Here is a 25,228-nt window from a genome sequence, read left to right on the forward strand (position 1 = left end):
TTTTTTTCTCACGTGTACCAAAATGGTGTTTTGGTCAGAATAGATAAAAAAAAAAAAAATTACTCAATTACCTTTTGACTAATTTGTAAAACTCTGTGTGAATTCTAACACTGTGTTTCAGGGCGAAGAGACCAGCCACACTGTGAAGCACGGTGGTGGTAGTATCATGGTATTCTTCAATCAGAAAAAAATTGGTGGGAAGGCCGATGTTCATAGAAAGTTTCCATCCAATCTGTCTGATCTTGAATTAGTAGAATCAACAAAAATAGTCCTCTCTGGATGTAAAAAGCTGGTAGAGGCAAAGCTAAAAACATCTGCAACTGCAATGGAAGCGAAAAGTTTTTTCAGCTTCCCTGTGTATCAACTCAGGGGGACACAACAATTTTCCTTTCATTAAAAAAAAGTCTTAGACCATGTGTCCATTTTCTGACACATAAAAAGTTCGTTGTGTTTGAAATCTCTACTCAATTAAGGCAGGTTTGTGGTATCAATGTGACAAAATCTGAAATGAAAAAATCTCATTGTGACTATGTCTGATTTATCTTTCTAATGTTTTTTGTGTCTTATAGAGATTGAGGCAAAGGAGGCTTGTGATTGGCTTCGAGCAGCAGGGTTTCCACAATATGCCCAACTCTACGAAGGTAAGACAATCCAGTTGCTGTATTTAACACGCAAACTTCATTCTCTAGTTATCTTCTTTGACTTTTCCTACTTTCTCTTTCTGTCTTATTTTTCCATCGTCGTGACTCTTTCTCTTTTCCTGCTTCCCCAAACTTTACATCCCCGTCTTCTGTGCCGATGCATTCTATTTCAAGGCTTCGGTTCCTCTAGAGGGAGGGGTCATGGGAAAGGCCTTGTTATCTCTGCTGGGACTCTCATAGCTCCTCTTTCTCCCTCATTTCTCCCCCGTTCTTAAGATCACCAACCATTTCCTTTCGAAGCCCTCCCCCCTCAATCCGCTCTAACTAAACCTGCCATGTCTTACTTTTATGCTATTTGAATTTCTTTTCTTTTCTTTTCATTGTTCCTTCTTGTGTCTCTGTGCCTTGTCTAGCAAGCCTGCAGGTGTTTGCTCATATGATCATCATTTGGTCTTATGGGGTTGAAGCACAAATGCAAACTGCCTTCGATAGTGAAAGAAGACGATTTTATAACAAAACAATCCTTCTTTAGAAATATTGGCAAACACACACTGGTTCTCTGAGAAAGGTTCAGAGATTTCTAGAAAGTCAGGTTATTGATGCCGCAGATGAGTCCCCTCAATAAACAATTTGAATTGTGTTACGCTTAAGTTTTATTACACTTCAGACGCGGATGACAAGGGCTTACTTTGGAGACGGCAGCTGTGGCAGACTTCTCAAGCTCCATAGAGAACGCTGCTATGTGTCATGTGTCAGTCATTAGCTAACAAGTCTTCCCCCTCTTCTCTTTGTTGCTGTCTCTGTCTCTTATTTCCCAGATTCCCAGTTTCCAATCAATATTTCCGCGGTGAAAAGGGACCATGACTTTTTGGACCGAGATCTAGTCGAACCTCTGTGTCGGTAAGGAGGATTTTTCTCTGTAAATTCCTTCTCTGGTCATCCTGTCTGGTGTGCTGACTTTTCCTTGTGGACTCATTAGTTGTCTGACCCTTACCCTTAATGAAGTCCCCATCCACGTCTCCCTCTGGGACTTCCAGGCTTTGATCTGGCCACCTCCCCTTCTGTCTGCCATGCTCTGATCTCCCATTCAAAGAGAAGAGACCCCTCAGGGGGCAAATACAGAGAGGTGTGTTTGGGTGATGGTAATAGGGAACTGAGAGAGGGAACTCCAAAGTTCTGCTGTAAATGGATTTGAACCATTTTCTCAATTTTTTGATCTTGCCAGTCACATTACCCTATTCCTTAAAAAGTTCTTGTGCATATTTACAAAATGTTAACTTAGTTTTGCACTGCTGCCTCTTCATCTCTCTTGAGCTGCAGTAACTTGTACAAGTTCACTCTTTAGTCCTGTTTGGATTACAGAATAGAACTTAAATGGGTTTTGTTGGGATTTTATGATCGATAAACACAAAGTGGCACAAAGTGGAAAGAAAATAATGTGTGGTTTTCAGCTTGTTTTAAATTAAAAATGTGAAATATTTGACATGTCGTGGTCTTGATCTACCCTAAACCTAAAACAGGCAGACTAGATGGACTGTCTGTGAAACTCAATTTTCAAGTCTTGCCATAAATTCTGATTTGATTTTAGGTGCATACTTTGACTAAGTAATTCTGACTCTGGCTGTAAACTTAGCATCATTGTATTGCTGAAAGGCCAACCTTTGCCAGAGTTCATCCAACATATGATCAACTCACAGCTTTAAGGGACTGTGTTTTCACTGTGATGTACAGTGTTTGTTATTCACTATTTTTTTTTGTCTATAACATTTTGGTTTAATCTGACCTTCTGACACAAGTTCTCTGTGTCCCACACACTTCTCATTCTTTTCTTTTATCTTACATTAAAGCATCCTGAAACCTGAACTGTGAATGTTGAATGTAACAGCTATTATTAATATTATTTCATCATAAATGAATCATAAATAATAATTAATCAAAATACTTCTTTGTACTTCTCTTAATCCTACCCACAATTCCTTGATCTGATGCTGTCTGTTTTCTAATGTATTGCATCAAACCTCTGAGGCCTTCACAAAATATTTATACTGACATTATATTGCATACAGATGGACTCTATTTACTGCTCAAAACAGACAATCACACAACATTTAACTTAGGGGTGTTTGAGTAAAGAAAGCTGAATATACATGCACCACAATTTATTTTTTTTAAAAAATTATTTAAAGCCATGGATTATTGTGTGTAGCCCATAACATAAATTCTCCTGACGATGTATTAAAGTTTATAGTTGTAGTACTGTAAGTAAATTCAGCAAATATGAATGTATGTCACAAATAATTGAGGCGCTCTCCACAAAGATAAAGATCAGTTTTAGTCGAAGTTGGAGAGGGAGAAGAGTCAGAGTAAAACTTCTGCTGAAGACATTGTTAGACAGTGGAATGAGAGATTCAGTGTGGGGTCAGAAAAGATTAAAGAGAAAAATGAAAAGGGTTGTCTGCCAGTGACTGATCAGACTCTGGGGGAAAATAGGAGCGTGGAAGTAAAAAGCAATATCATAGAGTGAAAGTGAGTGTTATTACAGTGCAGGATAGATAGATACAGCAACAATAGGTTGTGCTTTAGTGACTCTGTCTTTGTGTGTTTGTTGCAGACGCCTCAATACTCTGAACAAGTGTGCATCCATGAAGCTCGATGTAAGCCACCCCAAGAAGAAGGTAAGCAAAACTTTGCAGCATAACACTCATTCAGCATTCAGATGAGTTTCATTTCAGATTTAAAGTAAGTTTTGAAAATGGGACATTAAACATACTTTTCACAAAGCCCAAATTTCTGTATTAAAATGTTTTTATTAATTGTCTGAAAACCATCATAGCTAACAGATTGAAGACTTGAAAGCATCTGTCTGTATAAACATTCTATCGATTTAGTTACTGAAATAAATCCTAATATATTAAATGTTTTCGCTTATCAAACTTCTCAAGCGTTCATCCTTCTTTATCCAAACATTGAACAGATTTTTTGTAGAAAAGGTTTTACCTGTTTTATTAAATAAAGGTTAACTTTTGATGAGCAAGGGAGAGGAAAAAAAATGCTCCTTCTTGATTGCAGCTTGGAGTGGTTAATCTTCATCCTGTCAGAGCTGTCACCAGGACTCTTGTATCCTAATTTCTGATCAAGTGTGTGCCTACGTTTTGGGGCTCGATTGCAAAAGTATCATTTTAAAAGGAGACAACCACTGCAGCTCTGATTAGGGGTGCTTCCATTGTGGCTGATTATAGCAGCAAGTGTGCTTCCTCTGATACTTAGTCAGCTGCTGATCCTTAAGAATATTTTTATATTCCCTCTCTTTTAGTTTTTTCAGTTCCTTTTATTCGTCTTCACCAGGCACTGCGATAAAGACATGCTGACAGAAACAGCTGAGTTATTTAAGGATTCAGGCAGACTAAACTGCAGCTGTGCTCAGCTGTTATAATAACAGTCAAGGTAGATACATTTTAGGGGTTTACATATTTTGGATAGGTTTTTGCAATTTATTCATATAATTTAAGCTTTGGCATATATTGTTATTCCACAAAACATTGAATATATTTAATTTGAATTTTATGTCATTTTTTGGTGCAAAATTGCACATAATTGTGAAATGGAAAACAATGATGCATAGTTTATGCAATTCTTCACAAATAAGAATTTAAATGTGGTGTGGTCTGAGGAAAGGAGGCCAAAATCCAACATTTTGATGAATCTGCTGAAGAGCAAAGCATTATGATGGGAGCTCCACCATATGGATAATTTTCTTCAGCATGGAGAGAAAACTAGTCAGAACTGAAAATAAGATCAACTGAGCTAAATGCAGGATGAACCTGTAAAGAACATGGACTCAAAAACTTGAGTCTGGAGAGGAGTTTCAAAGTATAATGTGGTAGAATGGTCCAGTCAAAGGCCAGACCCAAATCCAATTCAGAATCTATGGCAAGAAATAACAACAGTACTGTTCAAATAGTCTATCCAATCTGACTGAGCTTGATCTATTTAGCATAGAAAAATGTTTTTGTAATGTGCTAACTATTTATAAATGAGGAAATGATTGTTTTTTTTTTTATTTTTGTTATAACTCTAGAACAGGACTTATAATCCCAGGCCTTTGTTCCAGGTCACTTCGGCCAAAAGCATTTTCCTTTAAATGAGGAGAGGAATTGAAATTTTGTATTCTTCTGTTGCATTCTGTGTAAGGAGATGACTTTGCAGTTCAATTTTAATTTCTTCACCACAGTAGGGAGGAAGTGGGTTTGGTCCACTTCCAGAAAAACTCTTATGCTGCTTTTCTTGCTCTCAGTCACCAAAAAATAAAAAAAATAAAAAAATTACTATTACTACTACTATTTGAGAAATTCTGATGGTGAAGGATTGTTTTTATAATCCTTTAAACTGACACATTTTCTTAGTAGTAACATCCTAATATGTTACATTAAAGAACACTTGGTATTAATTTGGGTGTATTTTTTTAATCTATTACGCTGTCTTTCTATAGAGTGATGACTCTGATGAAGATGATCCTTTGGCTATCAGTAAGAGGTGGACATTTGAGTGGAACAGCCGCCGCTGGTCACGTCTGCAGGACTTTCTATTGGACAGCACTAATGAGAGCAGCCCAACGGGTCAAGGCGAGGGTTTGCGCAGCACAGTGAGCAGTGAGAGCGTACTGACTGACCTGAGTGAGCAGGAAATCACGGAGATCTCCTCACTCCACAGTGAGGACTCGGCCTCCGCAATGCCTGACTCTATATCCATGGCGTCCCTCTATGCTTCCTATCAACCACCGAGGGAACTTCCTCATTACAACTCCCTTCCCATTAAAAGCAGCCGCCATGGGCAAGGAGGAAAGAGTAAAGCCAAAGAGTTTCTACGCAAAATGGAGCTGATGCGTACCTGGGGGCCATCGACAAGGAGGAAAAGCTCAAATCGGAGACCGCAGCTGGTCATCAGTGAGCCGGTGTTACAGGGGGAGGAGCCTCATGCGCTTCAAATGCTTCAGTGTACTCCCATCAGCCAATTAGAAAACAGCCCAAAACACAACCATCAAACAGATGGCGATGATCCCCCTGTTTCTGACAACAAAACATCTAAAGTCCAGATCATGCTAAATGTGAGTCCAAGCAAAGAGACTGTAGCGCTGATTGTTCAGGAGCCTGCATGTACAAAACCGCGCACTGCCAGCAAGAGAAGCAGCATGTACCTGGAGGATATGGAGTTGCCTTCTCAGGGTAAGAGGACTGACGGTCAGAACCAGTTTGGCAGAAACCAATTTCGCTCATATGAAAACCTCCTCATTCACATCCCCAAAGACCACAAGCCAGGCACTTTTCCCAAAGCTCTGTCCATTGAAAGTCTGGCACCTTCCCCCGGTGACAGGAACAATAATCCCCAGTCACACAGCCAAACTTCCCCAAATGAAAATGGCCTGGGCGAACCTTTATCTAAACCTGCCTGCCCTGGAGCTCCGAGAGGCAGCAGGGTGAGTGTTTACGACAACGTGCCAGGCTCCCACCTTTATGCCAGCACAGGGGACCTTCTAGACTTTGAAAAGGAGGACAACCTGTTTCCTCACTTAGACGACATCATCCAGCACGTCAGTGGCTTGCAGCAGATTGTAGACCACTGGAGCCGCAGTGTTTTGCCCGAGGGGGAGGCACTGGAGGGAGTAGAGCGAGGGGAGGGCAGGGCCACCCCCAGCGAAGGTGAGAGAGACGGGGTCTCCCTAAATGACACCGATTCAACAGGGACCAGTCGGGAGAGGCGGGACTCTGGAGTTGGGGCCTCGCTCACAAGACCTCGGTAAGCAGCTGCACACACATTTATTAGATAATTATGGTTGATTGCTTCTTGGGTCTTGTTTTTATAGTTTGGCTTGAACTTTTATTGGTTATAAGAACTGTGGACTCACCACAGCATCTACTGACATTTTAGCGACGCTCTGCATGATCATCCACATAACTTCAATTATTGAAGTGAATTATTGGCAAAAGTTATTTCTTAGGTTCTTAGAATCTTATTTTTGTATATTTCAAATACAATAATCATTCTTGTATAAAGTTCTTAAAATATCAGTGTAAAAATGGTGTAATGGTGTAATAATTGTGCTATTTAGGGGATTTGAAAGGATTTCCAACTGATTTCTGAAAAAATCTATTTTATTTACAAGTACCTCTCACCTTACAAAATTAAAATAATCAAATGAAAGTGCCACAAAAACAGTAACAGCTGCCAAACAAAACTTAATAATCCAAAAAGGAACAAAGATTTGAGAGCAGTAAGAATAGCTTGAACATCCCTCCAGTTTTTTACGATTCCGAGATTGTAGATATTTATACAAAATTAAAAGATTTCTTCATGCTAATGCAAAATTGTAATTTGATTGCTAATTTTTTTGTAAAAATTGTGAAAAACATTGGTTCTTAGTGACTGCAAACATTCTCCTGCAGGTGGCAGTATTTCTGACTTCTACTAGATGTCTGCACCAGCCTTTCTTGATGACAAGTTATAGTCTATCATTATGGCGAGTGACAAAAATTAAACTATTTAAGTTCTTCGAAAAATAAAATTGTTTACATATCTATCTGCTTTTTAAAATTATTTTCTTTAAGTTTTTTATATATATGCATATTTTAGAAGGCCTTTAAAGATGAAAAAATTCCAAAAATTGTTGCAATTATTTCTATTGTGGTGTCATAAATTCTGGAGAGTATAAAAATGTCGCATGCAAGAGAATTATAAAGTTAAGGAGTGGATTGGTTGAAAACTCTGGCTTTGCATGGTAAACATATGGTCATTAGGAACAGTAGAGTAAACTGAAGAGTTTTATGAGTGCAATGAAAATGTCATTTTGGACTATGTGCCCAATTCGAAGGGGTTAGATTATGAAATAATGGGCCTGAGGACAGAACCCTGAAGAGCACCAAATGTGACCAGGACTGAGCGCTGGTTAGATAAGACTGAACTTTTTTTAAAAGTAAGCACAACATGTGATGGTGTAAATCAGTCTGAAAGTTGAATTTCCTCAGTGAGTTCATCTGGGAATAAAATCTGTAAACAAAAGTAGCATACTGTCATTCCTTATCAGTCATGATTGTCACAAGCTTCAAAAATAGCAAGATCATATTAATTTAGTTTATTTGCATCATACCATTTCCCAACAAATGTCTTGGCACTATAAAAAAAAGTAATTTCAATTCAGTCACACACATTCTTATTAATTCTAGTTATTCTAGTGGATTAAGCTGAGTTTTGTTATTCCAATTAGTTTAAAAAGTTTTCAATCTAAGGAAAGCAGCAAATTCCACCGAGTCACTAACTTGCAGCATTCACTCCTCCTGGATGAGCATGCAGCAACATTAGCAAGAACACCTTGCAGTTGTAATGGCTGTTTAATTAAAAATATAGAATAACCTAAATTAACTCTTACTTCCATGTTTCTTTACTGACAGAATGACACCTAAAATGTTTTTTTTTTGATTGAGTTGCACTTTAGAAGACAAAGGTTACCGTAGATCATGTTGTGTTCCAGTTTTAGGAAAATCTTCTGTCATCACAGCAAAATAGAGACTGGCAAAATATTCTGAGTCTGCAGTTGAGTTAATGTGTGTCAAATTAGTGAAATGAATATTCATATATAAGGTTGATCCCAAATGGATATCCACCAAAGACATGATTGGGCATTTTAAAACCAGCACAACTGTTGTTTTTATTTGATCACTCCACATATCAATGTAATAAGATACAAGAGTGAATTGTATTGCCTGACTCACATTATATTTTACCTTTTACCTGTAAATCCATCTTAGTCTCCGATGGCCAAGTTTCAGAACGTCTGATCATCTCAACCAGCCAGCATCTTCACTGCAGATCAGCAGCCAGTCGGCGGGCCAGCTGAGCCTGCTGCAGAAGTTTTCTCTGCTCCGCCTGACCGCCATCATGGAGAAATACTCCATGTCTAACAAACATGGCTGGACATGGTATGTAGAAATACAACTAACTAACATAGAAGATAATTTGAGATAGTTTAATCCCACGTAATCACAAAAAATAGGGAATATGCCGTACCGCACAAATGAACCTAAGTATGACACTGTTCATCTAACTGCTTTACAATCTTTTCTCCCAACTATAAAATGAATAATATAGTAAATGTTTTTACATTTTTTCACATTCGAAATGACATAAGTAAGGGATGCATTGAGATAAGACTGAATGTAAATGGAGGCCACGATTTTGTGATTTTTAATTTGTAAAACATTTTTAAAACCATCCATCCTTCTCTTTTCACTTCATAATTATGCTCTGCTTTCTGTTGTTATACAAACTGTAACGCCAACAAGGATGCATAGAAATGTGTGGTTTCAACATAACATAAGAAAAAGAAATTCAAGGGGTTCTTCTTCCTTCTTTTAACAGTCTTTACGAGAGCTTTATTAGATATTTCTCAAGCCTGCTGTAGCCTTTAGCTGTTGGACCATATGGACAATTAACACCTTCATGTATGTCTTAAAATTGAAAACATAGCCTAACATCAATGGGTTTGTCCATGTGCAAGTGTTTGTCAAGGGCTGAGCTTACAAAACTCAGCCGCCATTCCCCACTACCCACAAACTCATCCCTCTGCAATAAACAACCAGTCCTGTTCACTTTTATTGTGCCCTACAGGGAAGTCCTGTTGACCAGTGTGTACATGTTTAGGCTGATAATGAAATCATAGACATCTCTTTTCTCCCACACACTTCCCTAATTGTTTGTCTGTCGCTGGCAGGTCCGTGCCTAAGTTTATGAAGCGTATGAAGGTCCCAGACTACAAAGAGAAGAGTGTGTTTGGCGTTCCTCTGATTGTTCATGTCCAGCGCTGTGGGTTCCCACTTCCTCTGTGTTTACAACAGGCCCTCAGCCACCTCAGGACTTACTGTCTGGACCAGGTTAGTAAACAGCTTTTACTGGACTGCTTGTGTGCATTTCATTCTCTCCATGCCTAAGCTGTCAGACACAAGGCACCATTCCGTCCCTGATTCTTCCAGACTCTCTCCCACTGTCTCCATTCCAGGTGGGATTGTTCCGCAAGTCTGGTGTAAAGTCCCGGATTCAGGCTTTGAGGCAGCAGTGCGAGTTGTCCCCTGACTGTGTAAACTACGACGACCAATCTGCATATGATGTGGCTGACATGGTCAAACAGTTCTTCAGGGACTTACCCGAACCTCTGCTTACAAGCAAACTGGGGGAAACTTTCCTGCACATTTACCAATGTAAGTAAATGTGGAAGTAGATCTCCCTTTAATAAACTCTTTTGCTTTTTTCCTTAAGTACACCAGCCAATAAAATAATTGTCAGTTTTTTGGCTCCTCTTGAAAAGATGCATACAAAACCTTTGCAGAAACATTACCACACAAAAATGGAAGAACACAGACTTCAGTGGGAATCCATTCAAGAGGAGAAAACCCATTCTGTGTTTAAAAAAACTGCTTTTATTGAAATAGTGCAGCACCCAGTGACTCCACTAAAACTAAATTAAACATTGGAGCATTGTTTTATGTTAAAGAGCTACTGATCAGGGCAATTTCCTGGCCGGTTGTGGTTTTCTTTGAGGTCTGACTTTTCCAGTCCAATTATAACCAACGTTTATTAGATTTTTGAAACAAGACAGATTAGCTGCAAGTTCATTGACAAAAGTTACTGTTTTGATTTAAACAGAAAATGAAGAAATTACAAGATTTTTCTAAATTTTTCAACATCCATTGACTGTCATTAATTTCAAATGAATGGGACATTTACACAGAATGTTGTCCTTGATGCATGGGTCATGGGTTCGAGTCCTGGTTTTGGGTCATTTGCTTCATGTTTTCCCTTTCTCTCCTCTTCTTCTTTTATAACAAATTACTGTTCAGTAAAGGCAACTAGTGCCAAAAAATCTTCCAAAATAATTCAGATAATATCAAAGAAGTGCATCAAAGTTCATGCTATCATTTCTTTTTTTGAATACAAATAAATATCATGTTTTCAGAGTTTGATTTGAAACCAACCAGTTAATGGACATATAGCTGACAAGTAGTTGACATTTTCTCATTGCTCAAACTGTTTCTGATCTTTTAGTTAGTAATTCATAACTTTCTGATTATCTAAGACATACATATGAAGGCATACAGAGACAAATTTCACTTAGCCATTCTTCAAAATTATACAGAAAAGAGAACATTGCAATCTCCTTAATAATCCATTATTGGAACAGCATCAAACATATTTACCCAAATGGAGATTACTGCTTCCTACTATAATAAGGAATTTATCTCTAGTCCCTTTTTCCTATTTTAATTTTCCTTCTTTTCCAACAATTAGATGTTCCAAAAGAACAGCGGTTGCAGGCTGTCAGGGCAGCCATATTGCTGATGCCTGATGAGAACAGGGAGGTTCTGCAGACTCTGCTCTACTTCTTGCGGGACGTCACCTCCTTGGTGGAGGAGAACCAGATGACGCCGATGAACCTCGCTGTTTGTCTGGGCCCATCTCTGTTCCACCTCAGCATCCTGAAGAACGAGACGCTGTCACCAAGGTATGCGTAAACTCTCATGAGTTCAAATGGAAAACAAGAAACCTGGTGGTGACCTCGCATTCTTTCTGTGGTTCTTGTCTTCTTTAGGTCAATCCAGAAGAAGTACGCTACAGGCCGTCCCGATCAGAAAGACCTGAGTGAGAACCTTGCTGCCACACAGGGCCTGGCACACATGATCACAGAGTGCCAACATCTCTTCCAGGTCTGGATCAAACTCAGCAGATATTTATTTTAATGCATGGGCTGATATTTCAGTTAACAAATTAAAATTAATTCACTGCATTTAAGGCGATGAGCTAATTGTACTTAAGATTGTTTGTCACATTATGTCATCAGAGACTCAGGCTTTTTGCAAGGAATTGGAACTGCTATCTGGAGAAAATAAAACTGATTACAGTGCATTTTAAGATTAAATATCTTTTTACATTAAAAATAATAAACTTTTAATCTGAACAGAATAGGTACTTCAATCTAAGTTCTTCCAATTGATTTTTAAAATTTTTTACTTTTAATATTTTTCATCTCATCTCAAAGGTGAAGGGGAGAAGTTTTTTTTTATATAACTCTTATACACTATTTATTAAAATTAGAATTAGTTGAGAGTCACTATTCTTTCTAGAGCCAAATATTTCTCCCCTGATAGATATGTTAAAACAAGGGGTGGTCACAATCTCTTACTTGCAACACCAATCTGTACAACTTAAGATTAACCATCTAAGTCCGAGCCAGAAAACATTGTAATCTAAAAGCATTCGCTTTAATATTAAGATCAAGTTTCTTACATTCACTCACAAAAAAAAAAAAAAAATACTTACACAAAAAGATGTCTTTCTTGCTGACATGCTCCTTTCCTCCTCAAAACTTTATGTCATCAGATTTGAGCTGACTTGCAGTTCCTCTTCCTCAACTCTCTCAGTCCGTTCTCCCATCAGTGATGGGATCTCTCTGAAGTGAAGTCCTTTGAACACAACAGAAATGCCCCATAAAAGGCAGTGATGCTAACGCAAAATTCTCATGCTAATGGTGATGTGAAAGATTTAAACAGAATTTTATGCAACATGCATTAAATCTGAGCGCGGGAATATTCTTGTTCTTGTAAGTGTGGGCACTCAAGAGAGGTCTTCTTAATGTAAGAGCAGAGTTTTGAGTGTGTGCAGAACAATATGTGATAAGGAATTGAAAGGATTAAATTAAAAATTCACTGATATTGAATAAACATGAATACTACTGAAAAGTTCATGTTTTTCAGTAACTCAGTTCACTAAGTGAAACACATTACATTGACACATTTAAGCCTTTGTTTTTGCTACTTTTATTGATTTTCCACTTGCAGCTAATGAAAACAAATTTAAGATAAAAATTATTAATAAAGATAAATATTTCTATTACAGAAATGTGGAGTTTATAAATACCTCCTTAAATGTTACCTTGAAAAGTTGTATTTAATCTGGGATCTATGGGAAAACACATTCTAATCTATTGAAGATGACTGTATGCTGTTTTTAGGTTAAGCAAACATGTACCATAATTAAGTAATTAAAATTCCAACTCAATTTTGCATAAAACTAAGCGATAAAAAAGAGAAAAAAACAGAGAAATACTAGTTTTCTTCAAATTCTATCCTTCCTGAGTTTATTGCGGGTTTTTTTTTTGTGACACACCTTTTCCGATTGTTGCTCAGATCCCAGAGGAAATGGTGACCCAGTCCCGCAACTCCTACATGGAGGCTGCGCTGATGGTGCCCCCACTGGAGGAGCTTTGCAAGGTCCAGGAGGAGGAAGATGTGGATGAGGAAGTGGAAGAAGAGGATGAGGAAGCATCCTACAATGCACACATAGAAGGGCTGATCCAGAACTTGCTGAAAGAGGCCAAGGACAAGAGTAAAGGCTGGGTGTCCCGCTTGTCTTCTGACAACACGGAGCTGACATTTAAAAAGGTGGGAGGTCACTCTGTTCCAATATGGTGGGATTTTGGAGACGAGGAGTCGAGAATAAAAAAGATAAGGCAGCAGAGATTAGTGGGACCTTTTAAAAAGAGTCTATATTTATTAATCTCATGTGGTCAACACTGACAAAGCAGAAAAACTGAAACGCGAAATTTTTGAACTAAAAATCAGGAACTTGAAGACTTTCGTTTCAATACTTTCTTTGACATTTTCAATATTTATGTGTAAGGTTGGAGACGGGAATCCTCTGAGGAGGTGGCGAGTTTGTCTGGAGGTGTCAGCGTCTCCCTCTGAGGTCCTGCAGCGGCTTCTGAAGGAGCGCCTGCTGTGGCAAACGGAGCTCCAGCAGGAGAAGATTCTGGAAACGTTGGACAAACAAACAGATGTGTATCATTACACCTGCTGCAATATGGCGCCTCACCCGTGCTATGACTATGTGGTACTAAGGTATGATTAATAACTGCACGATGTGACACATGTGCGGAGACACACGTGGGTGTGTCTGTGTGTGTGAATTTGAATCCGACTGAGTGAATCATATATTCTCAAAAATTGTCACATGGAATGAGTCTTAGTAACAGTTGAAAGATTTTCTACATATCAAAACAAGCATGTATTTAATCAGTTAAAAGCAATAAAATAGAAAGATTGCTCTTTTATTAATCCACCATGTTTAAACAGCAGAGTTAAATGTTCAGAGACTAATTCTGCCTATTTTTTACATGAATAAGAAGTGAGTGTCATGATTATATTTTTAATGGAGTATTGCATGAAATTGACATTTATAGCTTTATGTCATGTCGTCAACAACATACCTGGAGTGTTACTTTGATTCTTTTAAAGCACAGGAAATTCAAAAACCTATGAAAAAGTGTCTTGAATTTCCTGTGGCAGAAAATTTAGAGATGCCCAAACGTTTAGCTTATTTTCAAAAAGCTCTTCTCCTTAGAGCTGCAGTCTCCTGCCGAACATTTGCCTCACAGAGCAGCCCTTTTCGGTGCCTCCCTCTCTCCGCTCCACAAGACTAGTGGCAGCAGCAATGAGCAAACCCCTGATGGAGCTGCATCCCCGTTTATCATAACAACTTGTTCTCAGCCCAATGTGTTTAAGAACAGTTGTTAAAATTGACATAAATACATGATTTGTTTTGTTGTTAACGACACTGTTGTGATGATGTACTGAAGCCGAACTGTCGGAAAGGGAAGAAGCTTCTTAAAGAGATAGATACCAAGAACATGGCATCAAATTGTGAAGTCAAAACTTCAAGTTTGATATGTGCAGCATTTTTATAACAACTGAAGGTAACATAGTAACTTGATTGTGTTATAAAATGGCACCATGTTCCTGGAAAATACACGATACTCTCTTATTAAAAACATTAAACTAGTACTACAAAGAGGTGGTAGTTAAGAGTTTCTCAGTAGATAGATACAATTTGTTTGCAGTTTCTACCGTGAAGCTCTAACCTCATAATCTTTTTACACCATTCAGATCATGGCGTACAGACCTTTGTAAAGAATCCTGTGCGCTGGTGTGCGTGTCCGTCGAGCATGATGACAGCCCACGTGTTGGAGCTGTGAGGGGCGTTGTGCTGGAGTCACAATATCTCCTTGAGCCCTATGGGACGGGGAAGACCAGGCTCACACACATCTCCAGAGTTGATCTCAGGTGTGGAAGGGCTTCATCATCCATTTACAGTCACGTTTTTAGCAAGATTTTAAATTTATAACATGTTAATTTGTTATTATCGTTTCAGGGGACGATCTCCAGAATGGTACAACAAAGCGTTTGGTCATTTGTGTGTTAATGAAGCCCAGAGGATCCGCTCCTCATTCCTCCCAGGCGATCAGAGTCCTGAGGCGAAGAATTGAGCTTCAAACATAATTCTTCATCCTGGAAACCAGTTTAATCACCCAGGCGATCTTTTCTTGGTGCTAAGTTCTGCTCAGACATGGAATCAGTAATTTGGGGCTTTTAAAGATTTATAAGACCCATCCAATATGGGTTTTGAGTAAATTGATTATAAAACAAAAACCGTCAGTGATTTTTGACAGGAATAACTACATACACTAGTTCAAATTATGTGTACATTTTCTGTGATAAACACAAGGTCCAAATTATCAGGTCAGTATTGGTAATGTAATTGCTTTTAAGCCTTGTTCCTGCACTGTCTTAAACAGTTCAGTGTTCTCTGGTTTACAGCCTCGCCTTCGCTCCTCAAAGCAATCTTCAATGTAGATGTGGAACATCTTCCGGTTAAAATTAAGCTTGAACCTTGATGGGTGTTATTATGTTTTTTTTAAAATCAACATTCAAACCAATTTTGCAACATTCAAACCAATTTTTAAACCAATATATTAATGAAAAACAGAGGCCATGCCACAAAGCCGTTCACTTTAAACAAACTTTGCCAGTTATGCCAAGAGGAGTGATCAATTCTCCAGCCAGAATAATGGCAAATAATTATATATTTGTAGAATAAAAAGGGTTGCTCATTTCCAATTTGTCCTATATTAAACCCCCCAAATTAAAATGATGTTAATATCCATGATGAGTAGATGTAAACTTCTGACTTGGATTGTACATTATGCTGACTGGGCACATAGAAGAAAAGTGTTTTTATTTTTATTTCCAGGTATTTTTCGACATAATATTTTAATGTATAATATAAATTATGATATTGCTTTTCAGTCACAATTTCAAGATTATTTCCAGTTGTGAATGTGTTCAATCATCAGAATTGCAATTTACTTTGCAAGTACTTGTAGCTAAGTGCATAATGAAAAGGATGATGTCTTGTAGATAGAAAGCAAATTCCCTATTTATTGCTTTGATTTGTTCTACCAAATACATAGCATTTATTTTTAACATCTTGAACAAACAAAACAATGAGAGATTATGATATAACGCTTTATTCCCCATTGTACTTATCTACAATTTACATATCATGTAAATTTATTTTCAAATTAACTGTCTATGGAAGCTCATATATTATTAAAATAAAGATTATTTATTACTATTACATTTCTCAATATTTGCGAAAACATCACAAGTCCTGCTTATTCTATCAATCTTAGATTTATTTTTAAATTAATCTGTAAAAACAGGTCTTGCTCACCTGTAACTTGACTTTATACCAGTGAACTCTTTACAAATAACATGGGAATATGATGTATCTCCAGCTTTATCTTGATGATATGCCAAATCATTGCTCCATTTGCACTTACAAAAGTATCAAAGTAATTACATAAAAATATCAGAGCTCTTTTAAAAGAAAAACAAAAAACAAAATATGGATACATGTCAGCACTGTGTTGTAAAAAGTCCACTTGTTTCATGTCCACACAGAGTCCTGAACCACATTGAAGGGGACGCAATCACTGGGTCCATAAATGTGTTTTTTATATTTTACGTACGCTTTCACAGATGATTTCCCTTTTCAGTCCCCACTTTCAGTGTTAATCTTATTCAAAGGTGTTCTTTTATCTCTGTATATGGTATTATGGTGGATTTTTTTCTCTTTTGTGTTATACAATGTCTAAGACATGAGACCATTTCACTGCTTCTGGGAAGCATGTTTGAAACTTAGCGTGTGTGCATGGTTGTGCCCGTGTATCTGCATTTCAAACACACTTACAGCCTGTACTGTAAACTCTCTGCAGCGCTCTCTGTGCCATCACAGCTCTTCAGCGTCTTCCTATCATATTGATAAGCTGAAACGTGAAATTTCCACACACCATCCGTAGGGAAGCAATAGAGGAAAACTCGCTCCACTGTGGTACTGCCCTGGCTTTAATGTTTGTTTCCACTGTAGGCAGCATTGCCATGGTGTTGCTATGATATAATATCTCCACAGTGCCACCATAATCCTCGCGTGGATGCCTTTTGCTGGGTGACAGTGGCGCGTGTGCATGTGTGTAAGAAAGGATTGAGAGACTCTGACGTGAGACCTCCGCTGTTTGTGGAGAGGTTCCAAACTTAGCTTAGAGCTGGAGGATTTATGCTTGTTATTTTTGACAGTGACTGAAAACAAAGCTATTGTTTCTAAAGAGGAGAATAAAAATTTAAAAGTGCATTTGTTCTTTGTTTTTTTGTCAAATTCTTCCATGAAAAACAAATGAATATGTGCTATAAAGAACCATGTGTTTTGCAAAGATTTTCATACGTCTTTTATGTTTTGACAAGCTTATTTATTGAATTTTAGTTGTGAAAGGCCAAAACAAAGTAGCCATTTAAAAAGAAAAAAAAAAGAAAAAAAGAAGAAAAAAAAAAATAATATATTATATATATATATATATATATATATATATATATATATATATATATCTATATATATATATATATATATATATATATATATACATACATATATATATATATATATATATTACAAATAAGGAAATATTTAAAAAATGACATGCATTTATATTTAAGGAGAACTTTAAAAAAAATATACCAATCTTTCAACACAGCTCCCCAATATGGAAATGGTGTTGAATAAATGTAAACCTACCAGGAAATTGAAGTCAACCTCACCTGATGAATTGATGGGCAGCACTTCACATCAATGTAGTTACACTATCTCCATGGTGAAACACAGCTGTGGCAGCATCATGCAATGGGGATGAAGAGAGAAGGTGATCAGAATTGATATAAAGATGGATGTAAGTCAATACTGAACAAGCTTGGATGAAAAGCTGTTAGAAACCACAACCCTAAACATACACCCAGACTTGCAATGTAATGCCTCAGATTAAAGCATATCCATGAATGGCATAGTCAAAGTCCATACCCAAATTTAGTTCAAAAGCTTTGCTAAGACCTAATGGCACAATGGCATGAAGCTGCTAATCACATGGTGCTAGCAGCAGCATGCTCTGGTCAAAGCAGGTAGATGCATGCCTCAAATGGTGGTTCTACCAAATACTGACTTAGAAGGGTTGTATGCCACACTTTTCAGATTTTAGTTGGAAATGAAAAATAAGTAAAATAACATACAATTAACATACATTAAACTATGGACTAATTCGTGCTGGTCTATCACTTAAAAGCCCAAGAAATAAAAGCTTGTGAATGAAAAGTGAAAAAAAAAAATTAAAATTGAACAAGTATTAGTTTTCATGTCTAATATTCCCCTTGTCATATGTTGCTGTGTCCATGAAGTGGTGCTCTTCTCCCTCTGCAGTTCAAACGAGCGTGAAAAGTATGCCACAGGAAATATTTTTAGATAACCGAGTAAGTGAAAAGTCCTCAGAATCACAGAGGGCTCTCCTCAAGGACTTTTTATCACTTCCCTTCTTGTGTCCTTTAAAGCAGAGGATGGAGGCTAACTCTCCAATGCTCAGATCAATATTCAATCACATTTACCTGCTTAGCTGAGTTAGATAGATGGTCTAGACTCTCATAAAGGACAAGGAAGGAGTTTGGATCCAGATACCACTCTCTAAAATCTCCCTGCGTGTGAGTAAGCATGTCTTTTTACTGTGTGACAACGGAGAGACATTACTTTAACTTCTACCTCATTTAACATGTCAGTGGTTTATCTTGAAAGTGGGGCACATGGTTACAGCTCCTGAATGTCAATGATGCTCTGCACGGTGGGTGTGTTTTAGCTCTGCTGCTCCACAGGCTCTGACAAATGGAGAACATCATTTTGCAAATTACTCAGTGAAAAAAGAAAGAATCTCACCAGGTGAATCAGTAATTTTCTCCACGAATCAATTTCGTATCTGCATGTGGTTTTTTTTTCTTTTACAAATGCACACAGAACTAAGCAGATGTTGTCTTAAGAAAAACGGGAGCCATCCAGAAGGAGACTGCAGTTTCAAATTTTGCCTGCCGGTGTTTGTTGATGAACTAAAACTGATTATTTTTTTCTTTTTTGTGTGTGTATAAAACAAAAACTAATCTTTCACACGTGACGCGTTAAGATAGAGTATAATGCAGTCTATATTTTGCAAAAGGACTTAAAGGGCCCTCTGCTGGGAACAAAACAGAAATGTAAGTTAAGCTTCAACTTTAAATTTCAAACGACAGAAATGTGAATTAAATATTAACTATAATATATTAACTATTTTTTCAAGCTGATACATAGATGTTTATGATAGCTGTCAGACATTGTTATTTATTAGCTGATTCTCAAGATAAGTTTAATTTAGCAGTACTAGCAGAAGATAGGAATAGAATTAGCTGAAGTTTCCAACACTCATGTACTAAACAAATGACCCCCCAGGGACATGGTCAATACATGCACTTTAGTTTAGTTTTTTTCACAACACTGAAACTGTGTATTCTATGGCACTTGTATTGTATTTATTTATTTATTGGGTAGTATAAGGTTTTAGCTCTGCTACACTGGTAGCCAAGTAACGACATTTCGTTGTCAAGATTCACCTTGTGTTTTTTTTGTACAATGACAATAAAGGAAGTCTAAGTCTAAGTCTTTAAAGGATGACCGCTTTTCATTTATGTTTTTAATTTAATTAAAAAAAGTTTTAAGTAGTTTTAAATATATTCTATATCTGGGAGAATATGGAAAAAAAACATTTGTATTTCCAGATTTTTTTCCTAACTGAATTTGCGTGTTTTGCCCATTTTCTTACAATTATGTTTCTCAAAGGTTTTTGAAGCCTTCGCTAAAATTTGGTATTTCTGCATGTAAAACAATAATAATTATTTCTCTGGAACTAAACTGGAAATTTTAGCCAAAATAATCTATCATGATTCTCTGATCTTTGTGTATTTATTTTGGACTTTAGTTTTTGGATTCAACTGATTGTTTATTGATGTCACTTATTTTGTGCTGAGATTATTGGTTTAGATTTTTATTTTATTGTTTCTCTTTTACTTTTGGTTTAGTGAGATCCTCTTCTATCCCCCTTTGTTAACATATGTGCTTACAAGTCACATTCTCCTGATTAGCCTCACCTGCTTCTTATGTTGCTCATCAACCCTTCCAATAGTTAAAAGCCTACCAGTTTCCTTTTGCTCAGCTACTTTACTTTTACCTTAGTTCTCTAGTTCCAGATGATCCATGTGGTATAAGTCATTTCTTCAATTATCTAATTTATTTCCAGTATGAGCGTTCCACTATCTGAACAAACACATTAAAGCTTTACAGCTGTGAAAAAAATTGTGGAAGCCAGCAAAAGTCTATTGTTTCTGGTTAATTTGATTTGAACACAATTTAAATCAATTTGTTATATCAGCAAGTCAATCCAGTATTATTTCTTTCACTTTGTTATCTTTATCTGTCTTGTTTGCGTGACTTAAAATCTGATCAGGGAGGGAAAACACTGGTGGGACAGATGTGTCCCCTGAGACCGGCTAATCCACCATCTTCTTCCAAACAACCACGATAAGGTCATCAATGAATAAATTAACCAGTGAATGAATAATTAATGGCAGCATGTCAGCAATACAGGTGTCCTTGAGTGTATGTAGAGAAACTCAAAACACAGGAATAACACGAGGAATGATGAAATTCTGGGAAATTCTTCAAAAGTGGTTATAAATAGTCAGAAAACTGACCTTCCACATACACACTTAATGAATAATACACATTATTTAAATATGGAAGGTCTGTGAAGAACCTATGTAGACATGAATCAATATGTTTGTTCATAGTTGTGAAGTTGATCCTTATATTTTGTTTAGACCTGTCCCTTCTATGTATTTTATTTCTGTTAAAAAAGTACCTATTTTCACTCTACATTTTTAGCTCTCTTGCCTACATCCAGCCTATAATTTTCAGGGTAAGTTAATTAATACATTCAGGGTAGGCATGGTGACAAATTGAGTCATTCTGACATAAAAGACATGCATACTTTTAGCCTTCAGGTCATTGTCCTGATTTGATCTTGTGCTACAGCTGTTTGTGACAAGTGAGAGACACCTGAAAATATATGCAAGTCTCACAAAAGTCAAAACCTAGAACAACAGATCTGGCTTCATTGTTTCTCTCATGTGCATTGCTACGTGATGTCTCAATTTAATTATTAATGCCAGCTGGTATTCTGAAGGTTCTCCAAACACCATGAGAAACACATGCACACATTGGTATGAATATGCATTGATTGCAATATGATGGTGTTTTCTTTTATTGCCATGCAGTTTCATGCAATAGGAAAGCATTTTCTTTGCTTTACAATAAAATGGCAAACTGCTAAACAACAATTTTGTAGACATTTAGCTCATAAAAAGCAACAACATAACTTGAAATGGCATCTCCAGGCACCTGAAAACTAGTTTCTATCAACCAATAATAAAATCAGATTCCTCAGTCTCTAAATGCTTAATTATGTTTACCATCTTGAATCCAGAGGTGTCTTTCTACTCTGAGCAGTTTGTTTAGGGTGGTGCTTTACAGCTTATATATAAATATGAGCTTTCTGCTTCAGCTATAGGAGTTGTGAGAGACTGAAGGGCCCATTGGGGCCCATTGGGGGCCCATTAGGGGCCCATTGGGGGCTCAAGAAAGTACTAACATACTAAGCTTGGATTTATGTACTGTGTATTTTAAAATCAGACTGGAATACTTGATATTATTACTCAACTAGGGAATAGCAGAAAAAACCCAAAAGAAAATGTTTGCTAGAGTCCTGTCTTTGCTTGTCACTACTTTAGAATTTGTTTAATTTGTGGCTGGACATAAAGAGTTATTGTATATTTGTGCAATAAAATGTTCATGTTATAAGTGAAATCATCTGCCAATGGATCAATTTTTTTCATCAATATTAAGGAATTGTTCTTAAGTTCTTATGTTTTGCTGAAAAGTTACTTCCATGTTAGATTTTCTTATCTGAAGTGAACCGAGACATTTGCTCTAGAAACTAGCCAGAATTAATTTGTCTGATTTTGTGTTTTTGCAGTGATATTCTTAAATACAATCTGTGAACACAACACAACATTGTTGTTCTCAGCTTTTAGGCATGTCGTCTGCTGAGTATCTTTTCATCCCACTGCCTCTGATGCTCACTCTCTAATTTAGTAAAACATTCATATTCAATATTCCTCTATTCAAAAGCCTCCAACATCCCATAATAATTTACGGTTGTGCTGTGCTTTCAGCTATGAGAAGGATCACCAGGAATTCAGCATGACGGATATAATATCTTTGGGAATCTCTAAATATTGAGGGAGATTTTTAATAAACTTCTGGGAGTTTGGCAACATTAATATCTGACTCATCAGGGAGCCGAGGCTCTGAGAGGCTAAAGACACTGAGCGGTGCTTGAATGCTGTCAGAAACGCTTATGAAGAATGCTCACAAGCGGAGAAAAGCAGATTAATTTGTCTAACGTCCACTGCTCTCTGATGAGAATTGGCCTCGCTTACTCAGTAGTGTGAAGTATATAATTCATAAGCTTTTCTGTCAAATCTCAAAGCACATGTAATCCCAGTTGCCTAATTTATAGAAACATGGCCAATGTTGCAAAACAGTGAGATAACCCAGACCTTAATCAAGGCCCAGGGCGTTTCTTACTTGATGATAATTCAACAGATCAGGATGTATAACAACAAACTCAGCATTTAAATGATTAAAATAAGGAATTGTGAACTTATTAAGAAACAAATATTTCCAATAAAATTTGTTGTTGGGATATTTTGTCTAACTATGTACTGCTTTGAAAATGTCCCTGTCTGAATTTGCTTATTGGGTTTTAAAAGAAAGTGATCTGTATAAACTAAAGTGGAGAGCATTACCCTTAAAATTTTGACATTTGCAGAAGGTGTAAGATTTCAACTAGGTTACTAGGAAACTACCATGCATATTCAAATAAGCTGTTTTTTAAAGTCCTTTGTGACAGGTTAATAAGACTACCAGTGACCGGTTAATGAGACTACCTTGTTTACATTGTGCTTCACACAATGTAACCAAATCAGAGCAAGTATTTCGTCCCCTGGATTAGAGGTTCTAAAAAAAAATAGGCCAATTAGAAAATCTTTTCCAATCTTTTCTAATACTGTCAGAATGTGAACTTTGCTTATTTTGTTTACAGGAAAAAAAGCATGAACTTAACAGGTATTGGAAATGCTAGTCATACATGCTGAGGTAATTCCAGACGCTTCAATCACAGGAAATGCCCCATATCAATATAGTACAAGTGCTGATAAACTAACCACAGACAAACTAACTTTGTTTTAGTTCTATTGTTTGGAACTAGTAGAAGAAGCTTGATTATTCTACACTTACATTTATCAGTCCAGTCACATAGTGATGACAGAAGACCTTATCTTTGAGGCTGAGCTAAGCCCGACATATCAGTTACTTGGATCAACCATTCATCTCTTGACCATAAACATTTTTGATCCCCTTATATGTTACATTCAAATGTTTCAGATAATAACATAACCATTAATATCAGATGTAACCTTATACAAAAAGTCGATCTGTCATGATTATATTATATATTCCATCAAAGTGAAACAGTTTCTGTACAAATCTAGCCATATGCGAAAAAGTAATTGTCCTCAAACCAGAGTCTTTCTCCATAAATGACGAAAACACAGATCATTGCTGATGGTCTCTGCCAAATTACTGTTTCAATGACTCACCCACAACATCGCAAAACACCCAGTACAACATCTTTAACTCCACAGGCCTCATTGGTATCTGTAAAGGTCAGAGTTCATGATTCAACAATAAGAAAAATATTATGCAAATATGACACCCATTGCCTTGAAACAAGAGACTGAAGTTAAAAAACATTTTCACCGAACAACAACAAAAAAACATGATGATGCTCAAGACCTTCGGGAAAAACGTTTGTGAACTGACAAAATAAAAGTCTAAATAGTTGAAGGTATGTGTCCCATTATGTCTGCAAAACAAACAGTCGTTCAGAAAACACTGTAGTTAAATGCTGTGGTGGAAGTGTAAATGAAGGGTGTAAATGCTTTTTCATAATTGATAGGACCATAAATTCTCTGCACAAAAACTTTCAATGAGAACGTCTATCAGCTAATAATCTAAACCATAAGCGTATTTCGGTTATGCAGCAGCACAACAGTCTGTAGCAAATTCTCATCCTAATGGCTTTAGAAAACCAAGATGAAGATCTGATTGGACTGAGGTGCTGTGATTAAACCTAAAACAGGATACTCATGCTCTAACTCTCCTAATATGAATGTAATAATATAATTTTGCAAAGAAAATTGGGATGACGTTCTTCCTATAGAGGTTGCGCACATCTTGGCGGTAGCTGATGACACAAGGTGAAGTTAGATTTGAGGGTAATGACGTTTTGAAATGGAACAAGATTGGTTAGAATTTTTTTCTCTTCATATGTTCACATTTTAAAGCCACATTTTATATTTACTCAAGTTGTTTTCATGTTCTTTCATTATCTGAAATGTGAAAAGTGTAGGAATAAATCAAACTCAAATTAGGATGGCAGTGCATTAGCTGCAGTGCTAGCAAATAAATGGAAAGAAATGGACATGAAGAATTAAAACTCAATGTGTGTTTTCATCATACATCAGCTAATGTTAGAGTGGATAAGTAATTGTCAAGTAACAAATTCTATGAAATTATATGTAATTACTTTGACAAATTGCAAAAAGTCCCAGAAAATTGATGCTTGTTCAGTTCTGTAATCAGAACAGTTCTCATCTTTATCACACTCTCCCTCTCACACAGACAAATATCGACAGAAATTACACACTAGAGTGCAAATGGACGCACTAACTCACAGCCATCTTGCTGATGACTCACATTTGTCTGTGAAAACAGGAAGTTATTACCTGCGTTTTCATCACTGTCTGAGGTAATCTCTGTTTATCTCTGTATCCTAACAACAACCAACCTGGAAGTTACAATTTTACATTTCAGCGCTGGAAATCTAGTTAGCAATTTCATGTTAATAAAATAATGAGCAGTCAAATGCATTTAATGCATCTCTTTCACTCATCAAATCTTTTCTGACAGGTGTCACCTCTGATCTGCCTGATGCTCACCAAGTCCTCCTCTTCTCAGTAGCTCCAGCATTATGCTGAAAGATGCTGTAAAATAAAATGGAACTGAACTGGAAGACAAATACCTTCCTGACTGCAAGGGCAGCATATCTAGAAAGGAAAGACATGATGCAGAAGACA

At 37.0% G+C, this 25,228-nt stretch overlaps 1 protein-coding gene across 3 annotated transcripts in view; it reads left to right on the forward strand.

Moving 5' to 3' along the window:
• The window catches only part of stard13a (StAR-related lipid transfer (START) domain containing 13a), a 29,142-nt gene extending 11,935 nt beyond the window's left edge, over positions 1–17,207 (forward strand). For all 3 annotated transcript variants that reach the window (XM_055051596.1, XM_055051595.1, XM_055051597.1), the window contains exons 2-14: positions 570–641; positions 1,460–1,541; positions 3,253–3,316; positions 5,131–6,434; positions 8,441–8,611; positions 9,403–9,562; positions 9,688–9,886; positions 10,974–11,187; positions 11,275–11,389; positions 12,869–13,123; positions 13,362–13,579; positions 14,624–14,800; positions 14,889–17,207. In XM_055051596.1, the coding sequence (XP_054907571.1) occupies positions 570–641; positions 1,460–1,541; positions 3,253–3,316; positions 5,131–6,434; positions 8,441–8,611; positions 9,403–9,562; positions 9,688–9,886; positions 10,974–11,187; positions 11,275–11,389; positions 12,869–13,123; positions 13,362–13,579; positions 14,624–14,800; positions 14,889–15,003 (3,146 nt within the window). In that variant the 3' untranslated portion in view covers positions 15,004–17,207. The remainder of the gene's footprint in view (positions 1–569; positions 642–1,459; positions 1,542–3,252; positions 3,317–5,130; positions 6,435–8,440; positions 8,612–9,402; positions 9,563–9,687; positions 9,887–10,973; positions 11,188–11,274; positions 11,390–12,868; positions 13,124–13,361; positions 13,580–14,623; positions 14,801–14,888) is intronic.
• The last annotated feature ends 8,021 nt before the right edge of the window (positions 17,208–25,228 follow it).

This window comes from Poeciliopsis prolifica, unplaced genomic scaffold (genome assembly GCF_027474105.1).
Source record: "Poeciliopsis prolifica strain line A6 unplaced genomic scaffold, Auburn_PproV2 SCAFFOLD033, whole genome shotgun sequence".
In the NCBI taxonomy this organism is placed as follows: Eukaryota; Metazoa; Chordata; class Actinopteri; order Cyprinodontiformes; family Poeciliidae; genus Poeciliopsis; species Poeciliopsis prolifica.